This window comes from Ptychodera flava, chromosome 19, assembly GCF_041260155.1.
Source record: "Ptychodera flava strain L36383 chromosome 19, AS_Pfla_20210202, whole genome shotgun sequence".
Classification (NCBI taxonomy): Eukaryota; Metazoa; Hemichordata; class Enteropneusta; family Ptychoderidae; genus Ptychodera; species Ptychodera flava.
In genome coordinates this window covers 13,739,358-13,765,190 of record NC_091946.1, presented here as the reverse complement: position 1 = coordinate 13,765,190, position 25,833 = coordinate 13,739,358, and the positions used below count along the sequence as shown (strand labels likewise).

At 39.1% G+C, this 25,833-nt stretch overlaps 1 protein-coding gene across 1 annotated transcript in view; it reads right to left on the bottom strand.

The window, feature by feature from the left end:
• Positions 1-205: 205 nt before the first annotated feature.
• LOC139119000 (substance-K receptor-like) overlaps positions 206-25,833 on the bottom strand; it is a 34,255-nt gene continuing 8,627 nt past the window's right edge. Inside the window, exons 2-4 of the mRNA XM_070682609.1 lie at positions 22,353-22,754; positions 2,568-2,783; positions 206-436 (exon numbers count right to left, since the gene is read on the bottom strand). Coding sequence (XP_070538710.1) covers positions 206-436; positions 2,568-2,783; positions 22,353-22,754 — 849 coding nt within the window. The remainder of the gene's footprint in view (positions 437-2,567; positions 2,784-22,352; positions 22,755-25,833) is intronic.

Sequence of the window (25,833 nt, the reverse complement as noted above, 5' to 3'; positions counted from 1 at the left end):
ATCAATCAAACACTTTTTTCAACTTTCGGGACACAGCCTGTCAAAACATCGGGAGTATCTGGGAAAGGGTAAAAGTTTGACCATCAAAATCTCAAATGGATTGTCTGAATGGTATACCCAGGCTGTATTGCCCACGCAATCAGTGTTAATAGACAATATGCCATGCTCCTGTGACGACCTTCACAGTAGAAATAGAGCGCCTTTTCTAATCCCTCGCACTTTCATCAAACTCGATCGACCTTACGAGGTTGTTTCGCGAGACAGATGAGACAGGTACTCCGATCTCCGTATCGATGCGTGTGATTGTGGATCTTTTGCCCGACGAAGAAAATGCCGTCGACATCGACGACGTCGAAAAGCGATGGCGCTTTCGAAGCCTCAGGTTGTGAGTGTGCGCCCGGCAACATCCACGTCGACCCATTGCCCTTACGTCAGCCTGAAAAAAGTGGAGAAATTTTACATGTGAGTTGAAAGGGAGTAAACTATAATTCGCAGCAATTAAATCATGCGTCAGTCCACCCCCACCCCCGTATGGGCGTCATTTGTCTGTACATGATAGACTGATAATGTCATCCATCAATATCAAATTTCAGTTCTGTGCAGGTACATGAGCCTGTCAATTAACAAGGTTAAGCGCCAAAAAACCAAGCATGTAAACGGTCGTTTTGCTCTGTGACGCCTACTGGCTTAAGGCTATTGTAGGGGCTATTTTAAAACACTAACCGTGTAGTACCTTGTTTTCAGAGTTTGTCATCTTTTGTTGCAGTAGATGGTAAAATGCAGTGCAGGGGGAGGAAAACCGGATATTCGGTTGCCGTGGAGACAATTACAGGGTTAAAAATATGAGGAAATTTGTGGCAAAGATATCTATTGAACGAAAAGTCATACAACAACCGAATTTTTCTGTAGCATTCAGATGTATATGTATTACAATATGAACCTAAATCTATGACTGTATAAGATGTCAATATAAATTAAATCATAGTCATCTCGGTAAGATTGAAAAATTAGTAAATTTCACAACTTTCCGTCAAGTTTCTACTATGACATGATTGGATGACCTTGTTTTTTGAAGTTTGTTTTGTAAAGTATTTAATTTCACATATGTTGGCTGATTTTCATTGCATTCCAATTATTCTTTCAAGAGTTATTACTGCCACAAGAAACGAATGCAGTACAAAACACAATTGTTAGGAGTATTGGATTGAAATGTTTACAACATAAAGGTGATACTCATACTTCATGCAAAGTTTACGACCTCAAAATAGGGTATTGGACAAGTTTAAATTGTCAGTTAGAATTCTATTTACAAAAGCCTGGTTGTAATTGCTTTCTAAGTGAAAAATGAACTGTTAATTATCAAAAAAACATTGATTTTATAATCAGCATGATAATGAAATTCATGTGAGATTCTTTACTTGTTATGTATATGGACACCATAACGTCTAATATGGTTTGTTTTCTGGTTTAATTGCTATACTGAATGAAATCTTCATATGCCTTACAGTAATATCCACACAAAATATAAAACAGAATCATTTGTTGCAAATTTCTTCCCGATTACTCATTGATCTGGCTTTTTAAGACTGCAATTAGTCTCAAACTCACAATTTCCACAACGCCATATTTTTACCTCCGAAAAAGCTCTTCAATAAGCAAGCAAATGGTCACTACTTCATACATGATGCCATAACTCAACAAAGTTTTTAGGCAACCAAAAATAGCGATTTACCTGTTTTGAATATATAATTAGACTAAATAAAATTTGACCAGGGGTCAGTGGGAAAAAAACACGATTTTTCTCGATTTTAGTTAATATTTTTTGAAGAATGATATAGCTTATTTGAAAGTATACATGTCGAGGGTGACAATGAAGGAAAAAAATAAAATTAGATTTTTGAGCATTTGACCGACATTAGCCCAGACAATGGCCTTAAGACACACTATATGCTCCGTTGAACAGACGCGTTTTCAGGTTTCTTTTGAAAGCTTGCAATGCTGAAGATCTTTGAAACCTTATGGCAGTAAGTTCTATAGTTAAGGTGAAGCATGTGCAAAGGAGAATTCATAGACGGGCAGACCACTTATGTATGCAGTAGTCTGGTTGTGAGTATCCAAGTCGTTCAAAAGGTCTTTGCTTTGAATTCGAGTCCCCGATCACGTACATGTAGGTTTAAGCTCTCTCATGATTATAAAGCCTTGTAATGTGACTCTTTTCTTCCAAACTATTATGAAGTTACATTATGTTCAAGTATTCGTTTCTATCCGTCGGGATGGGTAATTTACTCTTTGATCGCTACAGGCTTTTTTAAATGAAATGTCAATGCAGTGACAACCAAACACTTTAAAGAGCAGTATGCCACGTACGCTACGAAGTGATTCTACCTGGCGACTGCTTTTGAAGCAAGCAACGGACGAGACCTACGTAAGTGGAAATATCTCTGTGAACTTCACGTCGCGTTATCATGCACCCCGCTATCGCATGTAAGCGTGTACATTATATACTTTGCAACCTTAAATTAGAGGGCTAAATTTATAGCAATGGATGTCGCGCATCGATCACTTACCCGAAAACCCTCGTTCAGAAAACTGTAGATAACTGGGTTCATGAAGCTGTTGGACATGGCTAGCCACAGGACCACTGAATTTATCTTTCTCATCAGATCCTGGTGATAAGTGTCGCCGTATATATAAGGCGAGAATCGAGTCACCAACATAAAGACATGAAGGGGTAGCCAGCAGATCATGAACAGCACGACAACCAATATCAACATCTTTATTACCTGCAATAGAAAATTTAAAGTCAAATACATTTCAATTATTTTATATGAACTTGCCATCGTGTTTTCTCTGTTAAACTGTAAACCATGGTAAATTATTCATGTCAACTTTTGTCGATGTACCAAAACATATTGTGAACTATTTATTATCAACAAAGAAATTTAATCGATCCCCACTTCATTTACATCGTAAAACTAGTACTGTTGACACACTTTGCATTCCGGCACGTCGTGGTAAAAAACTAGCAATATATATTCATGTCACTTATTGTGAATTGCTGTTCCAGTAAGATGTGTATTGGGATTAAAGGTCTAAAACGTACACCATGATACGTACACGCCAAAGAGAAAGCTCTAACCATTGTCCGTGTACATCACGCGAAAATGAAATTTGATAACCTAGGCAAGTTTGTTATAATGAGTGAATCGCACAGATATTTAGCAGCTCCAGTAATTTTAGAGAAGGCGGGCAATCTCTGTGTCAACTCTACAGCACATTTTTTTCGCTTTTTCACAATATCGAGATTGCAGAAAGACACGATATAATTGTGTATAATTGTGTTTGACCTTTCAGATGTGTCCAACAAAGTGAAGTATAGTACAGCCAGAATGGTGAGATTTTGAGAAATTTCCATTTTTTTAAAAAAAATCTTTCTGCAATCAAAATTGTCTTCAAGGTCATTTTGCAGTATCATGTCAATAATATTGTTTGATAAGCAATAAGGAAGAATGCACCTCTGAGATAGACATTCGGACTGTCAAATACTTAAAACACTTATTTTGGCCTACCACTTTATGGAGCTCATTTTGAAGCTAATGGACTAACTAACGTTTCCACGGGCTTATGTTATGAAAATCGAATTTTCATCATAGAGGGAACACAAAGTTGGCAGCAATTTTGAATTGCATGTGTCGGGAATTATTGCATAATTTTTTCTCTGTATAACTTTTTGCACGGTGATCCGGGACTTTATTGTTGATTTCGATTGGAAATGATTTGAATTTTCCTCATAAAGTTTAATCTTTCAATTTCCAGGCAAACACTCTCATAAATCATGAAATTCGTTGAATGTTTAAATAGCATTTGCAAATTTAACGATTTATCACAATTAGGAATATATTTAGGACTCTACCAAAGTTGAAGAAATATATCAAACTTGTGGATATAAAAGATACGAGTGTAGTGAAAAAATTTCAGTTCCATATCCGAGTCACTTTAAAATATTGCATATTGAATTATTAATTGAAGCTGTACATCAGTGGTGAACCCAAGGAATTTGATGAAAATTGGTAGTGATATTGCTCATAAAAACATTCAAGTGAAATGAGAGACGTAAAGTAAATTTAATGTACGTACAAATATATAAGAATGGTAAAATATACAACAAGATAAAGGTTACTTTAATATACAAAACATTTGTATCAAGTGTAATATACCGACCGTTCAACAATAGGAGCAGCGCAGAGCTAAATAAAGGCTTCGGTAAGACAGTTGAAACACAAAGCTTTGTAGTTAGGCAGATATCACATACAATATTTTTCGCGTGCTGAAAGAACAGTTGTAACCATGCTTCAGTCACCCCATTTTTCTCGAATATGAGATGTTATAATACACTACCTTCGCTTTGAGCGATACATGTTTAAAAATGGATGCGCCTTGGGGATTTGAAGAACTGCGAGACCTGGAAATCTTGCATATTTTCGCTGCACCACAAATTCTGTGGGTTTTTCAAAAGCATAGACAGAGCATCGCGTTTTCATAGTTTCATAGTCATTTCATGCAATGGCGACAATTTTGGCAACATTTTGGTATTGCAAATATAATAATTATTTTTCTAAAAGAAGCCAAATTAAAACTGAGCTTATGTCAATACACTTGTGTTTTTTGTCTGTGTTTGTTTTTCCCCCTTGCTTGCTGGCAGGTTTTTCAAAAATCCAATGACGGTAAAAAAGGATTTTCTTTATGTGGCCTAACAGTAAGATTAGAGGCAATTTGCTACGTCGGTTCGTGTAATGCTGTGCACGTAAGCATGACCCACACGACAAAAGAAGGCGGAAAATGAAGTAATATCACCGTGGTTCACCTAGATCATCATACATGAACTGTGTATCAGCCGTTCCGTTTCTTATGAACGCTAAATGGTAGTCAGGCGCTGGTTTTCGCTGTTTCTGTATGGAGTAGCCGTTAGGATTAAACATGTTACAACCATTTTCATTTTAGTGTATCGAAAAACTGATAGAATAACTGTAAGATCGACGAGGTCAATGATTTTTTTAAATTTCATTTTATCAGGAAAGACTGTCACATTACACTCAGTCTGTCAGTGCAATTATCAGCCAGGTACTATAAGTCCATCATGAAGGAGTCAACTCCGTCTGCAAAATTGACCTCCTGCTAGACGATGCTTCAACTTTTACAGACGGAATTGATTCTTCCATGATCGACTCATAATAATTGCACCTGACAGTGTAACATGATGCAGTCTTTCCTCATACAATGTCATTAAGAAATCGTTGACCACATCGGCTCTACTGTTGTATCACATCGATTTTATTGTAGTTCTTATCAGTTTTTCGATACACTAAAATGGAAGTTGGTGTAGAAGCCCACGATGTACCGATGTACAATGTAGAGAATGTGTTCTGTAACACGGTAAGAGCCGATGATATAATCATGACTCTTGGGGTAATTGCTGCATGAATAATTCTAGAGAGAAAAGTTGGGGTACGGCGGTTATGGACAACAAGTAAAATTCTAAAACCAAGAAAGATATAAACGCACAGATTTCTTCTACTTTTTCACTGCTCTTGGTAATTCAACCATGATGCCAATTCAATATACACAATGAAACTTGTTGGCGATTGGAAGTCAGGTGGACCGAGATCTCAATCAGGCATAAATCAAATACGCGATGACGGAGAAGCCTCGAGCAACTAACAAGTAATAGTTCGAAGGACATTACACCGCAATAACATTTTTAACAAGGAATTCACTTCAACTTTGGTATAAAGTGTGTAAACGAGGGCACAGTGTTTGTGTTGGCATGTGTACTAGGGACATATATGATATGTGAATGTAGTGCTTGTAAAGTGGTTTTGAAAAGAATATCCAGAGTGTTTTCAATCGGTTTTGAACCGCGGTTTACAGCTCAACATTATTCAGTCTTAAAATCAAGACTACCGTCATAGCAACGGCTCTTAGCAAAAAGGAGTTCGTGAGCGGTTTCGAGGAGGGCGGGCATGTTCCCCGTCGCGTCGAGGGAAAAGTAATTGATCTCCTCAGATAGCAACTACGAAAAGACCAAACGGACTGGGTGACGTTAAACTCCTGGAGGGTAAATCACTCGACGGAGAGAAGGGAGTGGACAGGTTTGTAAAAGGGATGACTTGTGGCTACAAGGATTAATAGTCCAGCAGTGGAGAAGGAAGGACGCTGATGGGCGGGATGGGAGAAGTTTCAAATCTTTTGTGGGCAGTAAAGTTGCGAACCACTTTCAGTGCTACCCCATCCAATTTTAAATTCGCCCAAATGCCTCTAAATTGTTTCATATCAAAACGCCGCGGGTTACAATGTCTGGAATTGCCTGGCTGTGTCTCTGTGAAATGAGACGATGCGTGCAGATGTGCTGTGTACCTGAACGCCGAAAATAGCAGCAAATTTAGGTTATGCGGTTATGCGTTCAGTTTTGACTCATGATGCCGATAGGTAGTGGAACACGTTTGGATAAGCGTAATATTATATATGTCAGTCTTAATTACAAGTGCAAAGGCATTTCATAAAAGTACAGGAACTTTCACATGCCTTAACTCACTATGGAGCTATGGTATAACCAGTAGCTCTTTCACAACCCGTCCATAAAACATTACATTCTCGGATTCACAATGTGTGGCAACGTAATAATGTTGAAGAGATCTGGAGTTCGTAGTATAGGAGTATTTTGTGATACTATTGTGATCATTAGCTCAGCGTAGTCGGAACACGATTGGAACTAATTTGGGATAATTGGATCTTCACATTTTTCAAATTTTTCAAAAGTGTTAGGGCATGCCCATAGCTGAATGTTGCAATATTACCAATTACTCATAAAAAAACAAGTGTATAGCTTAAAAAGAAAAGCAAATGATATTACATTTGCAGATTAAACCAACATTACTTCACCATCAAATTATCCCAAATTAGTTCAAATCGTGTTTCAGGTAAATTCTTATAGTGCGACACATTTATAACACACTGCAGCAAACTTGAAGGAAGTTTTAGGTTTGATGAAAGGAAAGTTCTCATCTATATGGTCACAATCACAATAGTAGGAAGTCATGTGTGGGCAATTAACTATTCATGATTACATCGACTTCTTATCTGCACCTTGTTTCAGTGCGGTGCTCACTTTTGCCATATCCAAGGGACGACTAAGTGACGTTCATTGAAGGTTTCAAAGGTAGCTTTCCATACTGACGTCGAGCGGCAGCGGGCCACCTCTTCCGATCCTTGATTGCAAGCGAACGTGGAATACATTGCATTAACATAGATTTCTGAGAAAATTACACCCTCACAGGCCCACTTTAGCAAATAAAGAAGACCAATTTTGTGGCACAAAGGCACATTGCTCGTGCTTTTTTGAAATTTTGTGACTTTTATGGACACTTAACGTCAAGTTCCGTGCATAATTATCCTATCTGATGATTTTTTTGTGATACAAGTAGTCCTCATGGTTTAAATTAAGTCAATCAGCAGCAAATCCTTCAACGTCTTCCAATGCGATTATATGTATCGTGATTGGCCTGGATTCAATCACTTGACAGAGAATAAAAGAGATATAACACCTAAAGGAATATATATATATAACCTGACTCGTGCAGTGATGTCGCCCTGAGGGTAATATGTCTATATTACCCGGAGCACCATCTCTTTGGCAAGCAACAAATTGTAATTTTGCTTGTACACACGTAAACATAATTTTATAATACATCCGCGTGTTAGTGATTCATTGGATAACAGTCCTTCAGTACGACTGGTGAGGGACTGAGGCATAAATACTCAACGGTGAGATGCTTTTAAGAGGCAGAGGTCGTATTGTTCTCAAATTTTATGGCACAAAGATCTAGTGAGACTTGGAAAACGTTTAATTCGCACTGTGATTGTTGCTGGCTTAGTTGACAAATATACATTCCAATTTTCGAGACATGATATATATGCACAAGATAGCGGTGGTCATAATTATACCGTTTCCAGTCAAGATACACTTCAATTTTCAATCTCTCGACGAAAGGCACTTCTGTCTTTGAAATAATCCTCTGCATTTTAAAATGTGAATTTCCCTCAAAAGTGATTTAGAGTAAGCGTACTTGATCCCTATCAGAGGATGATGTGGCATATAATATACATGTAACGCACTGTAATGCTCCTTTGTTATTCAAAATGCATGGGTGGACACATCGTTACTTATCTTTCCGATGAGCTGGTTTTCAGTATGAGCTATAAACGAAGTGAGATCTCGTGTAATTATAAGCCTCGTCTTCCTATCGCAAAAGGCTGACCAGCAATCTGGAAAGTGTGGCACAACATTTTCATCATTCATTTGCATCCCCTTGAGAGACTTGACTTTCAAATCCGAGTCCGTCTTCCTTCTAATCTACAGTAAGATTGCACAGAAGAGGGGACTAAGGTACTTTACGCGCTAGGTTCAAAATATACTCCCTGGGTTTTGTTTTGATTTTGGTTTTTGTAGATTGAAAATCTTTCGATTCCGTTTTCTGAGGAAACTGACTCACCATGGTGATGCCCTTGTTTTTTTTGGTTTTTGTTTCGTTCTGAGTGTGTGTCTGTGTCTCTGTGTGTGGCGATATTAAGCGCTATGCAAGAAGCGTGCAAAGATTCTATGTGATTTTAAAAAGTGGCTATAGTTGACGGACAGTAGTCATCCCTTTCAATGAAACCTTCCACTTCTCTAGCAGATCTGTCTATTGCGCGCCGGTGTACAAAATGATGTTTTTATGCTTGATGGAGATGCACGCTCCGAGGACTATGTTTCAACCGCGTCTCGGTATTCTGCTCAACGAAAACAAGAAGATAAAAGTCGCCGGCTCAAGAGAGTGACTTCGTAGTATAGTATTAATGGTGGGTTAGTATGAGGAAGACTTAGTATACCTTTTTACCACCGGCCGGGCCTTCAGAAAGGGATAAAATCGTGACGGTCATAATTGTCCCAGACATGCAGCTTGCCTTGCTCAGCGAAAAGTAAAATATTTATGACATAATTCTTTTTTCAGTCTAACGAGAAAAAGGTCTGACACAGCTAATGTTGGTTCCAGCTCACTAAGATTAGAAACATACTGTTTTTTTCATTAATTTTGGCTTCAACTCCGTGTATGCGAAATATATTTACCTCGATATAAACGGGTGACCTTCGTCAGGACTGAGATAAATGTTTTCAAACGACGGTGTTATCGGTTAGCTCTGAATGGGAGTCATGAGTCAATGATTCCTGAACGTCACCTTAGAAGGTCGCCAAAAGCAATCAAGGGACCCTGGGGTGGGTAATGGATGTGAGCCCAGTGTTTGGACAAGGGACTGCATGCTGACAACGGAAGCAGTCGAAAATAACAATCGTAATTACCATAATTACGTATGTCATCCCTGAAGCAAAGTCCCAGGTTAATAAAGGCCGTAAACGGTAGCATTGTATTGGGCTCCTGGGAGCTTGTAAAACGGATTTTTAGGTCAAGATGTCGTCTTTAGCTAACATGTTCACATACACACATAACCCTAAAACGGAGTTTTAGGTCAAGATATCGTGTTTAGCTCACCTGGCCAGCTCTTGTCATACTTATATCTGTCTGTCTGTGGGCATGCACGATATCTCAAGTTATCGGTGCGGAATCGCATCTTATCTGTTACATTGATTCTGATTGGGAGTGGCAAGAAATGAATACTTTTGTTTGTCGTGGCTTGGATAATTAATACTGATTTGCATAGTTATTCGTTTAGAAATTAGATATTCTCGGACAGACAGCTGATGAATCTTTTTACAAATGTTAATAATGAGAACATGACAGTTTTCAAGGTCATGTAGCTGTTTATGACAATGACATTGTTAGTTTATATGTTTGATTATTATGATCGTAAAAAGGGTATCTGAATACAATTGTGCTAGCAGACGACAGTTTCTGACTCACTGCCCGCCTTTGGGTTTCTTTCAAATTGACAACTTTCATTTGTGATATAAAAAGCGTATGCGAATACCCTTCGAAAAAAATTGCTGGCAGAAGACAGTATTCGACTCACTGCCTGCCCTTAGTGCTCCTCACAAGTTGTCAACTCGTCATTTTGAACGTAAAAACAGTATACACTTAGAAAAACACTTCTAGCAGACTATAGTATCCGACTCACTGTCCGCACTTTGGGCTTGATTCAAGTATTGCTGGCAGCAAAAAATAGCTAGCAGACGACAGTATCCGACTCATTGCCCGCACTTTGGGCTTCTTTCAAGTACACAACTTTTCATTTTTGGTCGTAGAAAACGTTTTCAATACCTTTAGAAAATAATTTGCCAGCAGTCATACAAGATGAATATTGCTAGTGATATTTATCACAATAACTTATAATGGAGTTCACATAATATATTTCAATACTTGCAATAATGTCAGAGAAAAGGGTTATGTTACAGACAACTGCAACATATACTGAAATATGGGAGCATTTTATGTTCACGTTTGGTACTATGTTGAGCTTGAAAGATGTCGTTAACGTAAATTTGGCATCATCCCTCTGTGCATTCAAATGGCAGCTCGCTCTCGTAAGATGCAGCTCAGCGTTGCCTGTCCGCAGATTATGTCGCCGATATGTCGGCTTCCGACGCCTATCGTTAACACCTGGCTGACAACTTTGTCGATGGTACAACTACGTATAATGGGTTTATTTGTTTATCAATTTAACCAGCAATAAGCTTATGTCTAAATTGTTAATGAAGAGTATTGGGGTAATGTCCTTCATGAGAGCTTGAGGTCAAATACGTCATGCTCTACTTATATTCGATAGATGTGTATTGAAGTTTCTGTTATAGCATCTTGGCAAATTACTGCTTTAGCTGACGTAAGTTGTGTTTTAACCGGCAAATTTTTTATTCCATCTGACAAAATTGTCGGCCAGTGTATTTCGACAGTCAGAGCAAAGAATAAGGTTAACAGCATAGCCGGAGTCAATAAATATGCTGTGCACCACAATAGATGGGATCACTTACAGTGTATGGTGACCTTATGAGAGAAGCTTCTCGTGTATCGCATATGTGAAATCGACGTTTTGCGTCAACTAGCCGTGTTTTGAGAAATTAATAGCAGGATATTTTAGGTGAAAATATACCAGTGGAATGGATTTTGAATGCGAACCATCAGGCGGAAGGCAACCTCTTTTTATGATCGTGGGAACGCGACAAGCTAGATAATTATGGAACATTTCATTTATGATCGTAAAAAAGGTATCTGAATACAATTGTGCTAGCAGACGAGAGTATCTGACTAACTGCCCGCCTTAGGCTTTCTCTCAAATTGACAACTTTCGTTTGTGATATAAAAAGCGTATGCGAATACCCTTCGAAAAAAATTGCTGGCAGAAGACAGTATTCGACTCACTGCCTGTCCTTAGCGCTTCTCACAAGTTGACAACTCGTCATTTTTTAACGTAAAAACAGTATACCCTTAGAAAATAATTCAAGCAGACAACAGTATCCGACTCACTGTCCACTCTTCGGGCTTCATCCAAGTATACGACTCACAACCTGCCTTTAGTGCTTCTTTCAAGTTGACAACTTTTAATTTTTAACGTAAAAAAGTACACCCTTCGAAAAAAAGAATTGCTAGCAGATGACAGTATCCGACTCATTGCCCGCACTTTGGGCTTCTTTCAAGTACACAACTTTTCATTTTTGGTCGTAGAAAACGTATTTCAATACCTTTCGAAAATAATTTGCCAGCAGTCATACAAGATGAATATTGCTAGTGATATTTATCACAATAACTTCTCATGCAGTTGCACATAGTGTATTTCAATACTTGGAATAATGTCAGAGAAAGGGGTTATGTTAAAGACAACTGCAACATATACTAAAAAATTGGAGCATTTTTATGTTCACGTCTGGTTTTATTTTGAACTTGAAAGATGTCATGAACATAAATTTTTGCATCATCCCTCTGTGCATTCAACTTGCAGCTCGCTCTCGTAAGATGCAGCTCTAGCGTTGCCTGTCCGTAGATTATATAGCCGGTATGATGGCTTACCGACGCCTATCGATAGCACCTGGCTGACAACGATGGTACAACTACGTATAATGGGTTTATTTGTTTATCAATTTAACCAGCAATAAGCTTATGTCTAAATTGTTAATGAAGAGTATTGGGGTAATGTCCTTCATGAGAGCTTGAGGTCAAATACGTCATGCCCTACTTTATATTCGATAGATGTGTATTGAAGTTTCTGTTATAGCATCTTGGCAAATTACTGCTTTAGCTGACGTAAGTTGTGCTTTAACCGGCAATGTTTTTATTCCATCTGACAACATTGTCGGCCAGTGTATTTCGACAGTCAGAGCAAAGAATAAGGTAAATAGCATAGCCGGAGTTAAAAGTGCACCACAAAAGATGCTATCACTTACAGTGTATGGTGACCTTATGAGAGAAGCTTCTCATGTATCGCATATGTGAAATTCACGTTTTACGCCAACCAGCCGTTTTATTTCGAGAAATTAATAGCAAGGATATTTTAGGTGAAAATATACCTGTGGAATGGATTTTGAATGCGAACTATCAGGAGGAAGGCAAACCATTCTAACCTAATGTCCTCTCACTACCATTTACAGAATGTCCCCTCCTCAGCCTACAAGTTCCCCTCTCTTCCATCTCCCTCAAGAATGATTCCCGTAAGTCCTTTCTCTTTCATATATTTTTTTACCGCCCCCTTAACTCTTTTTTTTTTTATTATATTATCTTTTCGACGGGAACGCGACAACCTAGATAATATGGAACATTTCATTTATGATCGTAAAAAAGGTATCTGAATACAATTGTGCTAGCAGACGACAGTGTCTGACTCACTGCCCGCCTTAGGTTATCTTTCAAATTGACAACTTTCATTTGAGATAGTAAAAGCGTATGCGAATACCCTTCGAAAAAATTGCTGGCGGAAGATAGTATCCGACTCACTGCCTGTCCTTAGCGCTTCTCACAACTTTACAACTTGTCATTTTTGAACGTAAAAGCGTATACCCTTCGAGAAAAATTTCTAGCAGACAACAGTATCCGACTCAATGTCCGCACTTTGCGCTTCATTCAAATATTGCTGGCAGAAGACAGTATCCGACTCACTACCTGCCCTTAGTGCTTCTTTCAAGTGGAAAACTTTTAATTTTTGAACATAAAAAAGTACATCCTTCGAAAAACAGAATTGCTAGCAGACGACAGTATCCGACTCACTGCCCGCACTTTGGGCTTCGTTCAAGTACACAACCTTTCATTTTAGCAGTAGAAAACGTATTTCAATACCTTTCGAAAATAATTTGCCAGCAGTCATACAAGATGAATATTGCTAGTGATACTTATCACAATAATTTCAAATGGAGTTGCACATAGTGTATTTCAATACTTGCAATAATGTCAGAGAAAGGGGTTATGTTACAGACAACTGCAACATATACCGAAACATGGGAGTATTTCATGTTCACGTCTGGTTCTATTTTGAGCTTGAAAGATGTCGTTAACGTAAATTTTGGCATCATCCCTCTGTGCATTCAAATGGCAGCTCGCTCTATCGTAAGAGGCAGCTCCAGCGTTGCCTGTCAGTAGATTATGTCGCCGATACGTCGGCTTAACGACGCCTGTCGTAAGCACCTGGCTGACAACTTTGTTGATGGTGTAACAACGTATTTGTTTATAAATTTAACCAGCAATAAACTTATGTCTAAATTGTTAATGGAGCCTATCAGGGAAATGTCCTTCATGAGAACTTGAGGTTAAACATGCCTTACTTTATATTCGGTAGATATGTATTGAAGTTTCTCTTAAAGCATCTTGGCAAATAACTGCTTAAGCTAACTTAAGTTGTGCTTTAACCGGCAAATTTTCATTCCATCTGACAACATTGTCGGCCAGTGTATTTCGACAGTCAGAGCAAAGAATAAGGTAAATAGCATAGCCGGAGTTAAAAGTGCACCACAAAAGATGCGATCACTTACAGTGTATGACCTTATGAGAGAAGCTTCTCATGTATCGCATATGTGAAATTCACTTTTTGCGCCAACCAGCCGTTTTATTTTGAGAAATTAATAGCCAGGATATTTTAGGTGAAAATATACCTGTGGAATGGATTTTGGATGCGAACTATCAGGAGGAAGGCAACCATTCTAACCTAATGTCCTCTAACTACCATTTACAGAATGTCCCCTCCTCAGCCTACCAGTTCCCCTCTCTTCCATCTCCCTCAAGAATGATTCCCGTAAGTCATTTCTCTTTCATATATTTTTTCACGCCCCCTCAACTATTTTTCTGATATTATCTTCCGACGGGAACGCGACAACCTAGATAATTATGGAACATTTCATTGTTGATCATAAAAAGGTATCTGAATACAATTGTGCTAGCAGACGACAGTATCTGACTAACTGCCCGCCTTAGGGTTTCTTTCAAATTGACAACTTTCATTTGTGATATAAAAAGCGTATGCGAATACCCTTCGAAAAAAATGCTGGCAGAAGATAGTATCCGACTCACTTCCTGTCCTTAGTGCTCCTCACAAGTTGACAACTTGTCATTTTTTAATGTAAAAAATATAAACTTTGAAAAAAAATGCTAGCAGACGACCGTATCCGACTCACTGCCTTCGCTTTGGGCTTCATTCAAGTAGACAAGTTTTCATTGGCGGTCGTAGAAAAGGTATTTCAATACCTTTCGAAAATAATTGCCAGCAGACGATAGTATCCGACTCGCTGCCGCCACCCCCTGAGCTGCTTTCAAGTTGACAACTTTGCAAAAGGCATTTAACCCTTTGAGCACTGTTAAAGCGCAGTGGTCGTCGCGCTGCGCGTGCGTGATTTTTTTGTTGATAAACATAAATTTTTGTAAACATAATAAGTCTTCTCAACTTCAATAGGAGTGAGATGGGAGCAGTCCCCCACTTTGTTAAGGCCTTTGTAAGATCAACATCATGCAATAGTAAAATATTAAGATCGGAAACGAACTTCAGTGGTGTATTTCTATCTATAAACTCGTGTAGAGCTACGAACATTGGGACACTACACTCAGCACATTATGTCGCTGAGTTTACTGCACGCAGACACAGTGAACAAAAAGCTTTGATCGCGCGCGATCACGCTGGTTGTACACAATGCTATGTACAGTACAGTGAAAATACATAACTAAAATGATCAACATTGCCTATATATGTAGACCAGCAACAAGCACAATGCCTAACACAAAAATTACACTCAAGACCATGATCGGCAAGCCAGAGCAGGACACGGGAGATGTTGTTGGGAGACGGTCACCTCGTTGACGTACACGGATATAGAAAATCCGGTCCCACACGTACCGGCCCGCGACGACTTGGCCCACAACCAACTGTTGATCACCATGTCTTACTTCTCCTAGTATTACGTGGTAAGAAATAGTAAAATGACAGGAAACAATAGACAAAACGAGCGGGTTTTCGCGGCATTTGGCAGGAAAATTGCACGGCTATACACCGTGCATAGACGTATCGAGAGATCCTGTGCCCCGGTCCTGTGCATGGTCATGGCAGTGATCCAACCGCTAGCTGGTGTAGGCCTACCGGTGCTGGGCAAACTTCGTTGTTGTACCTCCTGATTGCCGGGTAGGTCTGAATCCTCTTTCAAGTGAGATAACCCCCACATAACAAGAAGACCTATGAAAGGTCCTTCGCTTGACTTGATACCTGTACTCGGAATTCTCGTTTGCACCCCCAAACGGGGTAAACTTTGTAGTTGAGTTGGATTCTCCACAGCCGAGTGTAGCGCGTCATATACCCGGTTTGACACAGACGTTCATACAGAGCACGGAACGGAACAGATGCAGAGATGCTTCTTGCTGCAGCGGACATTGCTCTGCGAGCTGTAGATTTCTGTAGTTTGGGTTGTTGTCTTTGTACTCCTGTCGAGCCTCTTGAAATGAAAGCTCTCGTCCTTGCTAGCGATGTCGAAAACTAGAGCCCGGTCGTTGATAGTCTGTTGGCGTATACATGCGTACATGCGTACGTCTAGCTCTATGGCTCGAGCGATAACAGTAGCCGAGCCCCATTCAACTGATTCAAGAAAATCATGAGCAAATGTGATCTCAATCCAGCGTGCAATTATTGTTCAATATTCAGCAGATATTTAACTTAGATTAATTGACCTTTTTTGCGTGTTACATTTGGTTAGTTGGTATGCTTGTGACAGATCAGCCGCCATTTTAACAAGCGGCAATATCGCAAACATTACAATCAACCCGTAACATGTGCGGCGTTCTTGGATTTGTTTACAACAGAGGGGACCCCCTCAGGAGGATGCGCAGCGCGACGACCACTGCGCTTTAATTTCTCCTTCACAATTTCAGTGCAAAGTTTTACCAATTTTTGTGAGTGTTTTCTGTAATGTTTTGATAATTTTGGACCAAATGGACATCAAATTTCATTGGCTACATTTTTTTCTGAAAATTTTGGTAAAAATCTGGGAAAAAATTGACAGGAGTTTATTTAATGAAGGGCAGAAAAATATACTTTGGCGCTCAAAGGGTTAAATTTGCCTTTTTGATGTCAGGGTAAAATATCATCCCTTTACGTGAATAGCCTCTCTTGAGCAGATGTTTTAAGAACATTTTCTTGAAAAAGGGGACAAGGATGACAGATTTTACGACCATGGCAAAATTTTCAAGGGATAATAAGAAAGAGGTGCCGGACTGCTCTTTGATTCCCTACAGTGCGAAGTTTAAAAATTCAGTTGAAGTGTTGCTCTGTACAGTTCATTATATGCTATTAGTCTAGTCATCCATTGGATGTCCTGAACCAAATAGTCATTTATGACCTGTTATATACATGTAGGGCCTATAACACGCTACCGCTATTTGGTTCCTTACGATTTGTGTCTTTGTATCGTTCGATAATTTCCCGCCACTTATTGTCTTCGTTGCGTTGTTATTTTCATCGTCGACGATGAAAATGTCGGGTGATTCGAACCGATGGCTTTGTGACAATAGGATCATAACTCGCCATATATGACTTTATGATGTACAGGTTGTTTTTATAGAGGGGGTGCCATTTGCTTGATATTTGCGGGTACGTGTCGATGTGATGAAATTCAGTTGTCGTGCCATAAATGGAGATGTTGGATGATTTGACCTGATGGCTTGATGACTCGCAATGTATGACTTCATGACGTATGATTTTTTATAGAAGGGTGTTATTCGTTCAACTTTTGCTGGCACACACGCGGTGTGGTTAAATTCAGTTGAATAACCGCGATGAACTGCGGGAGACAAGAACCAAAGTGAAGGTTTAAAAGTGTTTTCAACTTGGAAGTCCTCGAAAGAAAATCAAGCCATGTCATTAATTTATACGGTCACGCATGCAAAGGCATCGAATGACATACCTCGCTACCGGCACCTCTTTATCATTGATACTTTGTCGCAGGCTAGTCTTTCGCTTCGCGCTTTGAAACCTGACACCAAAGAAAACAGGTGTGATGTTCACGGCAATTCAACAATTATCAGCTAATAGGAAGGCATCGGTCAGGGCAACAGCATGTTCCACAAGACTACTTAATAAACATGAGCTACCTGTTCAATGGAATGGTGCCGACAATTAGAGATACCGCCATAGGTAAAAATCTCTGAGAAAGCTGTTCCCAAGTTGACATAAATTGTTAGTCGGGCGTTTTGCATCGTTTGCCCTCGAAGTCATGCAGACTTTGTCCGTACAGTTTATGCAACTAGGTCACACACCTTTCTTTTTCCATATAAATTGAACAGGGAAAGAAGGAATTCGATGCAATCTTGTTTGTTTCAACGTATCTCGTGTAATCATCTGCATGCATGTTGGGAAAAATAGAGACTGTGATAGAATTGCCCCCTTGCCATTATCGATTTTCGATATCATTGACCTCTCGGCGACCATTAACTTTTTGTGCCAAATTTCGTGACTTGCGGGGTACATCAAAATCTGCATATGTTGACGTTGTTTCGTGAAGATATTAATCGTTTAGTGTGAGAGTAACTTAAAGTCAGATCCTTTCATTTCAAAGTGATGCATTTCTTGTCAATTTTATGGGCACCCGTGAGAACGGCCCGTAACTTTAATTTGTACCCTACGGATTCATACATTGTGAACAATGAGCTACAAAGGGAAGAGATAGGAAAGCCATGGTTACCTAGCTTTGGCTGTGAGTGAGCGATGGTAAACCCTGGGGCTTTGCGACAGTGACAGCTTAACAGACCTTAAATGAACATTGACCCTTACAGTGTCGATCATTGTACACATCAGAGACGACGAGACCAAGGGAGCCGTATTTCAATAGACGGACGCATTTTAAGCAATTAGCATGTCACATCACTGCATGCTATGCACGTCTGAAATCTAACAATTTAACCCTCTGATAACGGATGCAACATTCACATTGCAGAGTGAAGGTCATCTCTGAGTCAGCCCTAGTTTTATAAAACTTGTGAACACGTTGTGCCTGCCGTAGGCCGGTCTACTTTTTCAGTGCATCGGGTCTGAGGGATGAATGCAGATTCGGCGCAAGTTTGTCATTGCGATCAATAGTGTGTATGTGTATGTGTGTGTGTGTGAGAGTGAACGAGACGGGTCGGTCCTGGTTGCAGCGCTTAACATTTAGTCGATAAGTCACTGAAAAGCGGGAAATTCAGATGCGGTTTGAACGCAATCAAAAATATTTTCTTACATTTTCACACTCGCGCAATAGCCAGAGGCGTCCCTGGGCCTCAGTGTGAACCTAGTAGTACATTTATGGACTTCTTTCCGGTTATCCCACAACGCACCTCTGCGGCCGCTTTAAGCTCTATGCACGTACTTAAACATAATGCAATGTATGTTGTACCGCATTCTTCGGTGATACAGTTCACGATCGAAAACAATTTTCGCCTTCTGTTTAAATCAGTGATGAATGCATCGGTCAGGGTAGCATAAATCACAAATGGCAAAAGTAACGCACTATGGCGCGAAAAGCATCATGGAACCTGTAAGAGGACTTTGACGATTAAGCTACATCATCAAAAACGTTTTATTGATTGGCACAGCATAGGACTATTGAGCTTGGTAATACAGGCGGTTAAACGAACTGTAAGAGAGTTTAAATGTAAAATTGTGGTCTAACTTTATTTCGGGAAACTATTTTTTATGAAAAAATGAATATAGCTGATGTCAATATTTCCCACTCGACGCTAAACTGAAACTAAACAAGCGAACAAATCTACAAGTTGGTACATTAAGTCAGGACAAAACATAAAGACAGTTTTCTGGCCTTCGACATTTGGCAAAAATTATGCCGTGTTAATTTTCACTTCTCCAAATTTTCTCTGGCTAATTTCATGTTAGACCGATTCTTTCATTTAGTGGCAGCATTGCAATATCGCTTTCTGAATAGTGAAGCAAACATGAATATAGGTATAAAGAGAAGGCACCTCCACACAGTCTTTTTATTTCCCTGATATGATTTGTGTCAAAAACACACAAGGAAGAAAAAGTGACTTAATTCACCAGTCCGGACGTGACGTTGACCGGTGAACAGAAACACTTTTTTCGGCCCTAAAATTCCTTTTTCATGAAGCACTAACAAAAACCTAATGTCGACGTATTACCGGCTTTTGTCAAATCTCCAACAGAATGAATGACAGCCAAGTATTTCGATTAATCAGACTCTGACTCTAATAATAATATCCCCAAGAGATGAGACCATATTATAACATCGGAGCGTTGCAACAAGGAGAGTGCATGACATTTCCAGGGGACAACACTGTGAGTAAGAGAGACAATACGGCATATAAGACGATTATGCCACAACTTAACCCTAGGGTTTATATCATGATACGAGAATAACCTTATAACATTTGGATAGTTTTATATTTATATTTCAAACGTCTTTGTAGGTACGTTGACGGTTAGGCTGACCGTTATTTTTGGGTGAATGATCGTGCACGATGATAATTGTGCTTTCATAGACAAATGTTTCTTTTTTATTTGTCTGACCGACAGTGAGCTTCGTGTTCAAGAAGAGACATTGAAAAGACACGACACCTGTGTATTCAAAGGGGCAATTCTCAATCCCTGGTTCTCGCATTAGTTGTTGTTGACATTGAGTATTTACAGTTGTTTTGCTTTGAAATTTGTATCATGTTGGCCAATTTGCTTTTGATAAAGCTTATAAATGAGCTGCCCCTTTAATGTAAAATGCGCCTCAGAGACATGCATTCGGACTCTCAAACTTTTACGATGCGACTTTGGTTTACAACTTGTTGGGGTTCAGTTTGAAGCTGGACGAGTAACTAAAGTTTACAACGTCACATTTTTGTGAAAATCGAAAATGTTATTTTTCGCAATAGAGTTACCATAGAAATGTGCCAATTTTGAATTCAAAATTTAAGAGTCGTTAAATATTAGTAATATTTTCTCCACTATCAAATTTTGCAGATTTTTATTCTTGATTTCGAAAGAGAAAGGTTTAAAATTTCCTTACGGAAAGTTTGAGCAAAGGTTAAAGTCTTTCAACTTCAAGGACGCTTCCAAATTTGGCGCAACTGCTGAGGTGTTTCGCTCAAAAACATTTTGGATGAAGTCTTCGTCGATATACATGGCTACATTCCATCAATGTATAATATTCTGAATCATATTTTATACGATCAAAGATATTGGACCCAATGCACTAATCGCGCTGGAGTATTCATTACCATTTAAACACTCTGTGTAGTCCTCTTGATATTTCACAGGCGTTTATTGATACTGTAGCGGTGTCTGTTTGTCTGCCTGTCTGTCTGTTTGTCTGTTTGCGCAATGACTCAAGAACGGCTCATTGCTTCGGTATCAAATCTAGTCGATTCTGTGTGGTGATTGCAAGAAATGAATATTTAAGGTGGCTTAATTGTTTACATGACAGATCATGCAAATAACGACAGTTTTCAAGTTGATCTGGTCATTTTATATTACTGATATTGCTCATTTGCATATGTAACTGACTTTTACAACTAGGGCATGTATGTCTCGAAAGACCTATTCAAGTCGATGTCAAATGATTGGAAATTTGCATATTTACCGAACTTCCCAAAGTTTGCTTTTATCTCATAAATTCTTTTCAGAATGATGTTGATCCGAACATGACGATGGCATACTGTTAGAGAAAACGAAAGAATCAATTTATAAACAACTGCGCATGCGCACACTATATGTACTACACACGGACGTATTTTTCGTTTATGTCTTGTGTGCCTTTATATGATTCGAGCAATTATGTTTTCCTGTCGTATTTTCCGGGTCGCACTCATTTTCCGAACGACGCAAAAATACACCATGAAGGTCTTAGACAGATCTGCAAATTTGAGAGGAAAATTATAAGGGTGTAAGTCACTTCCGTAATGTTTCCATTTTATAATTTCAGATTCATTAAAGAAAATCTTTCAACGGCTACGATACAACTGTGACAGCCTGCACTGAAAGTGAATACGAAAAGTCGTTTGTGATAATGCATCAAGATTGTATTATCAGTTTCAAGCTGAACCACAGGCAAGAGACACTGGCAAAAATCTTTAGTTCCTCACGGACAAACCGCTGCCATTGTTGGTTATTTCGTCTTGAGTTTGAGTGCAATAAGTTCACACGAAATGAATAAAGTTGAGGACGGAATTATAAACCTGGAGGGCGTAGTTCAAATAATCACTGAACGATATATTCCGTCGTTGAAATCGTTTAGGTCTGCCTCGTTTCGCCAAGTGGATAGTTTTAGCATCCGCTGTCACTATTTCTTACGTTCTTACATACTTCAATGCTTCAGAGTGGATTCCAGTGAATCGTTCTGCGACAGAATACGCCTCGAGACAAGTTTTCTTGATGGTCCACAGCTTGTGCCGACTCATTTCGAAACCTTTTAACGAAATTGAAAATTCAAATGTCGTGTTCTGCTGGAGTGCCCCCGACAGCTAACACAGATAGAACAGTGCCCATTTTGAGCTACATCATCAAATGTTTTCTTATCCACAAAAATGCCCGTTGTCTCTGATATTTCTCGATTATGCAAAAGAAGTTTTAACAGTTTCCTTCCGAGAAGTATGAGCGAAACTTAACTGAGTATATGGTTTCTGTCGTGCGTGTCCTTCTCATTTTAGACCGTTTATCGTTTCTATCAGCGCTCTGAGATGATTTTAAATCAACTTTCCAAGGAATTGTATAATTGCACATAAAATGTTCTCCCTTCTTTAGTCTGAAAGCAAGGATGCCTTCATGAAAACAGGGTTAGATGGACAGAGAGACGAACAGACGAACAGACAAACGAAGACAGACATTTTCTACCTAAGTTCTCTTCGTAAAATTACCTTTTTCTTTGACGATAGGTAGGATTTATCTCTTTGACGATCGGCGTTGCCAGGTATTTGACGTCCCCACAGTCGTCTGCCGACTCTTACGTAGCAGAACAGCAAAACTAACAATGGAATGAAATACGCCACCATCACCATGAAGATCTCGTAAATTACACCAGCCGAGTCGTACGGCCACCACTCTGTGCACAGATACACCGACTTCTCGCCGTAGTCAATTTTCCTTGCTTCTGCGAAGACAGCCTGCACGATAGCCAGGAGAAAAGACACCAGCCAAATCGAGGCAAACAGCATCCTGGCGCGGTGTTTTGTCACGCGAACTTTCAGCGGATAGAGGACGGCGAAGTAACGGTCAATGCCAATGGCTACAAGGGTGTAGACGCTTACCATTACCGAAACCTACAACGAATGAAACAGAGTTATGTAAAAATCTTCTCCCAATGGTGGTTTTTCCTGAGTACTCTGAAAACGACCCAATATTAAATGTTCGTGATCACGAATGCTATATGTTCAGCCTTGCCTCGTCACTATTGACCATTGTGACTTGCTAACAATAGCTACTCACATGTACATTTTCTGAGCTAGAGGACATGCAAGGCCTGTCGTAAAGAGTATCTCCTCCACAACAAAGTGATGCCATGCCTTATAAAATGTCTTCAGAAAGAATATTGAAAAGAATATTGGCGATGGGTCAAATTTTGCTAAATTGATATTTAATGTTCTCGTGATCGATCTACAAACAATTTTTGCCAAATACCTAAAACTTATAAGACATTCTTCAAACTGTCGTATTATCAGTTAACACGTCTCCGAAATCACGTGGTCCGGCCTTCGTATACCGGTATGTCGAACAGGGTAGTTCTCCTTTCCCGTGTGTTGTGATATTTAGTTAAAAAAAAGCGTTAGCAAAATGCGATCACATAATTTTTATAATTTTAATGCAATGAGGTGGGGTTTAGAAAGTGCCAAGAAGCCAAGCCTGTGTCACACAAAAATCTACATGAAACTGAGGAAAATCGCAGAGAGAGAATTTTGAGTCGCGATCGACATGACACATGTGTCCTATTCAAGAACTGAACACACATTAGTATATAACAGTGAGTGATCTCCTATGACGATGGCTACTAGCACTGTAAAACAGTGATGATGACGATGATGATGATGATGATGATGATGATGATGATGATGATGATGATGTTTTCGTTGTCATTGTCGTCGTTGTTTTGTTGTTATTTTTGCATTGTTTGTTAATTGCTGAGCTGTGGTTAGCGGACTTTCAAAGTTTCCAGAATGGGATTGAGGATGGCGTTATTGTGGGTACTAAATTAATTTTAACTTACTCTTTGTCTCAAGAAAGTACTCATAAAGCTAAAGAAAACAAAAAGGCATAACCTACTCAACAAAAAATAAAAAGCTGCACATACTCTTCACATACAACACAAGTAACAAATACTAGTTTTAAAACAGTCTGAAAAACTCTTGAGCAAAATCTTGCTTTAACGAATTACTTCAAAGAATAAAGTTGCTTAATTCGATCAGGTGGTTTGTGCTTTCCATCAAACGGACGTAGAATTAGAACCGACCATCCGTTGTTTACTTTGAAATGTCATAATGCAATGATTGACATTAGATGTAGGCTATTAGTATTACAAGTGGCCGCATATATTCCACCATTGCTGCGCCTACTTCGCGGAGCTGAGCTACTGAGGCTTCCGATGTGGTGCCTCGATCTGTTTCAATCGTCGTTAACTTAAATCTGTGTCCATCGGATTAGATTGTACGACCTCAGAGTCACTCCCGACCAAGTAATCCAAATGCATTATTTAGACCCTTGTTGATCTACTTTCTCTTTTTTTCATATACCACTGCGAATAAATCACTAAGATTAATTACTTGCGAGTTGCGAAGCGATGATACATAAAGACAAATTGCCTCTTAAATCACCCAGCATGTTCAGTGTACTTGACCTGAATAATCTCCGTGACCGGAAACAGGTACACAGGGATACAGGGACCACTGTGTTGATTCGACAGCCTATGCTGACTCGTTCAATTTCCGATAGATGTTTTCTATACCGAGTCAAGACTCTCTGTCGGTCGACGATCTCGAACAATGGTGACAGAAGAGAACGATCTCATTCAAGTGTTGACATCCAAACGTACAAATTAAGTGTCTCAGTAGAAAAAGGTCGAAGTGTCGACCAGCGGCGTTTGCTACCATCAGGCTTGTTACCGACGTAAAAAGGTCGGAATCCGATTTGAGTGTCATTGAGTAATCATGAAAAAGTCAAATTGTCTTTATTTTCTCACATACAACGCAGAGAATGATTTGTAAGTTCGTCGTCTGATTAATGAATTTTATCCGGCGATGCCTTGATACAGTCTCCAATATTCGCCAGTTATCTTCTGTAAATTGATGTATGTCAAGCAAGAAGAATTGATCGGCACTACATCGCTCTGTTCAATAAACTTTGCTCTCGTTTCAGTGTTAAAGACCCTTTCGATAGTGCACTGTTATGACAATGAGATGTGCTAAGGCGATAAATAAAAATGCGACCTGTCAACTGCACACTAAGTGATCAATAAAGTCACCAAGGTCGACTGACTGATAGGTAAACGTGACGATGCTTGTGTCCTAATTAGCCATGGCTGAAAACGGTACTAATTTGAAATAAGGATCTGTTGTGGTTGATTGGAATAATATTTATTTACTAAGATTTCATTTCTGTCGAAATTTTCCTCGTTGAGTATCTAAAGTAAACTGTACAGGATTCAAATGTTGGTCAGTCTGACAGACACTATAAAATCTCCCGTGCCTTTTCAGGGTAAAGTTGCCACTTTCTTTCCATTTGCCGTTACTACTACATTAAATGAAGCTTGTGTCGTATTTTCAAAAATATTTTGTGGCTTTGTTTGTTTTGGGGGTTTATTTTTGTTTGTTTTTTTGTTTTTGCAATTTGCAAAATCTTGTTCTTCTAAAGTCAGGCTGAAATACCTGGTATTCAGATTGTTGGCACAGCCTTTATGTGTAATATCTGATGTTCAGTTTTTGTGGACAACTTAATTTTAGTCGGGCCTAGAATTTGTTTGTTAAAGTGGTAAGAAGTGGCCGACAAACTTTTGTTCCAACTCTCCTCAACGAAGTTGTAACATGTCATCTTACTAAATCAAAAATAAAGATCAGGGGTCATTGTGTAAGTTTTGGACCAGAGAAATAACCTTAAATTTACGGGTGTTTGAAATTCAAAATGGCCGCCATCCTATTTTAACTCTCTGGGACAAAAAATTAAATTTCCGATTTTCAAAAAACAGTAGGATGGTGAAAATTTTCATGGCGCATAAACCCTACATCGAACACAGTGCCTTTGTTTGCGAGGCTGCAAGGTTTTACTTAAAAATACTAAAGGGAGAAAGAAAATCAGAAAAGTATTTGTTTTCGTGAAGAAAGTCATGAAAATATTATTAACTCATAGAGCTAA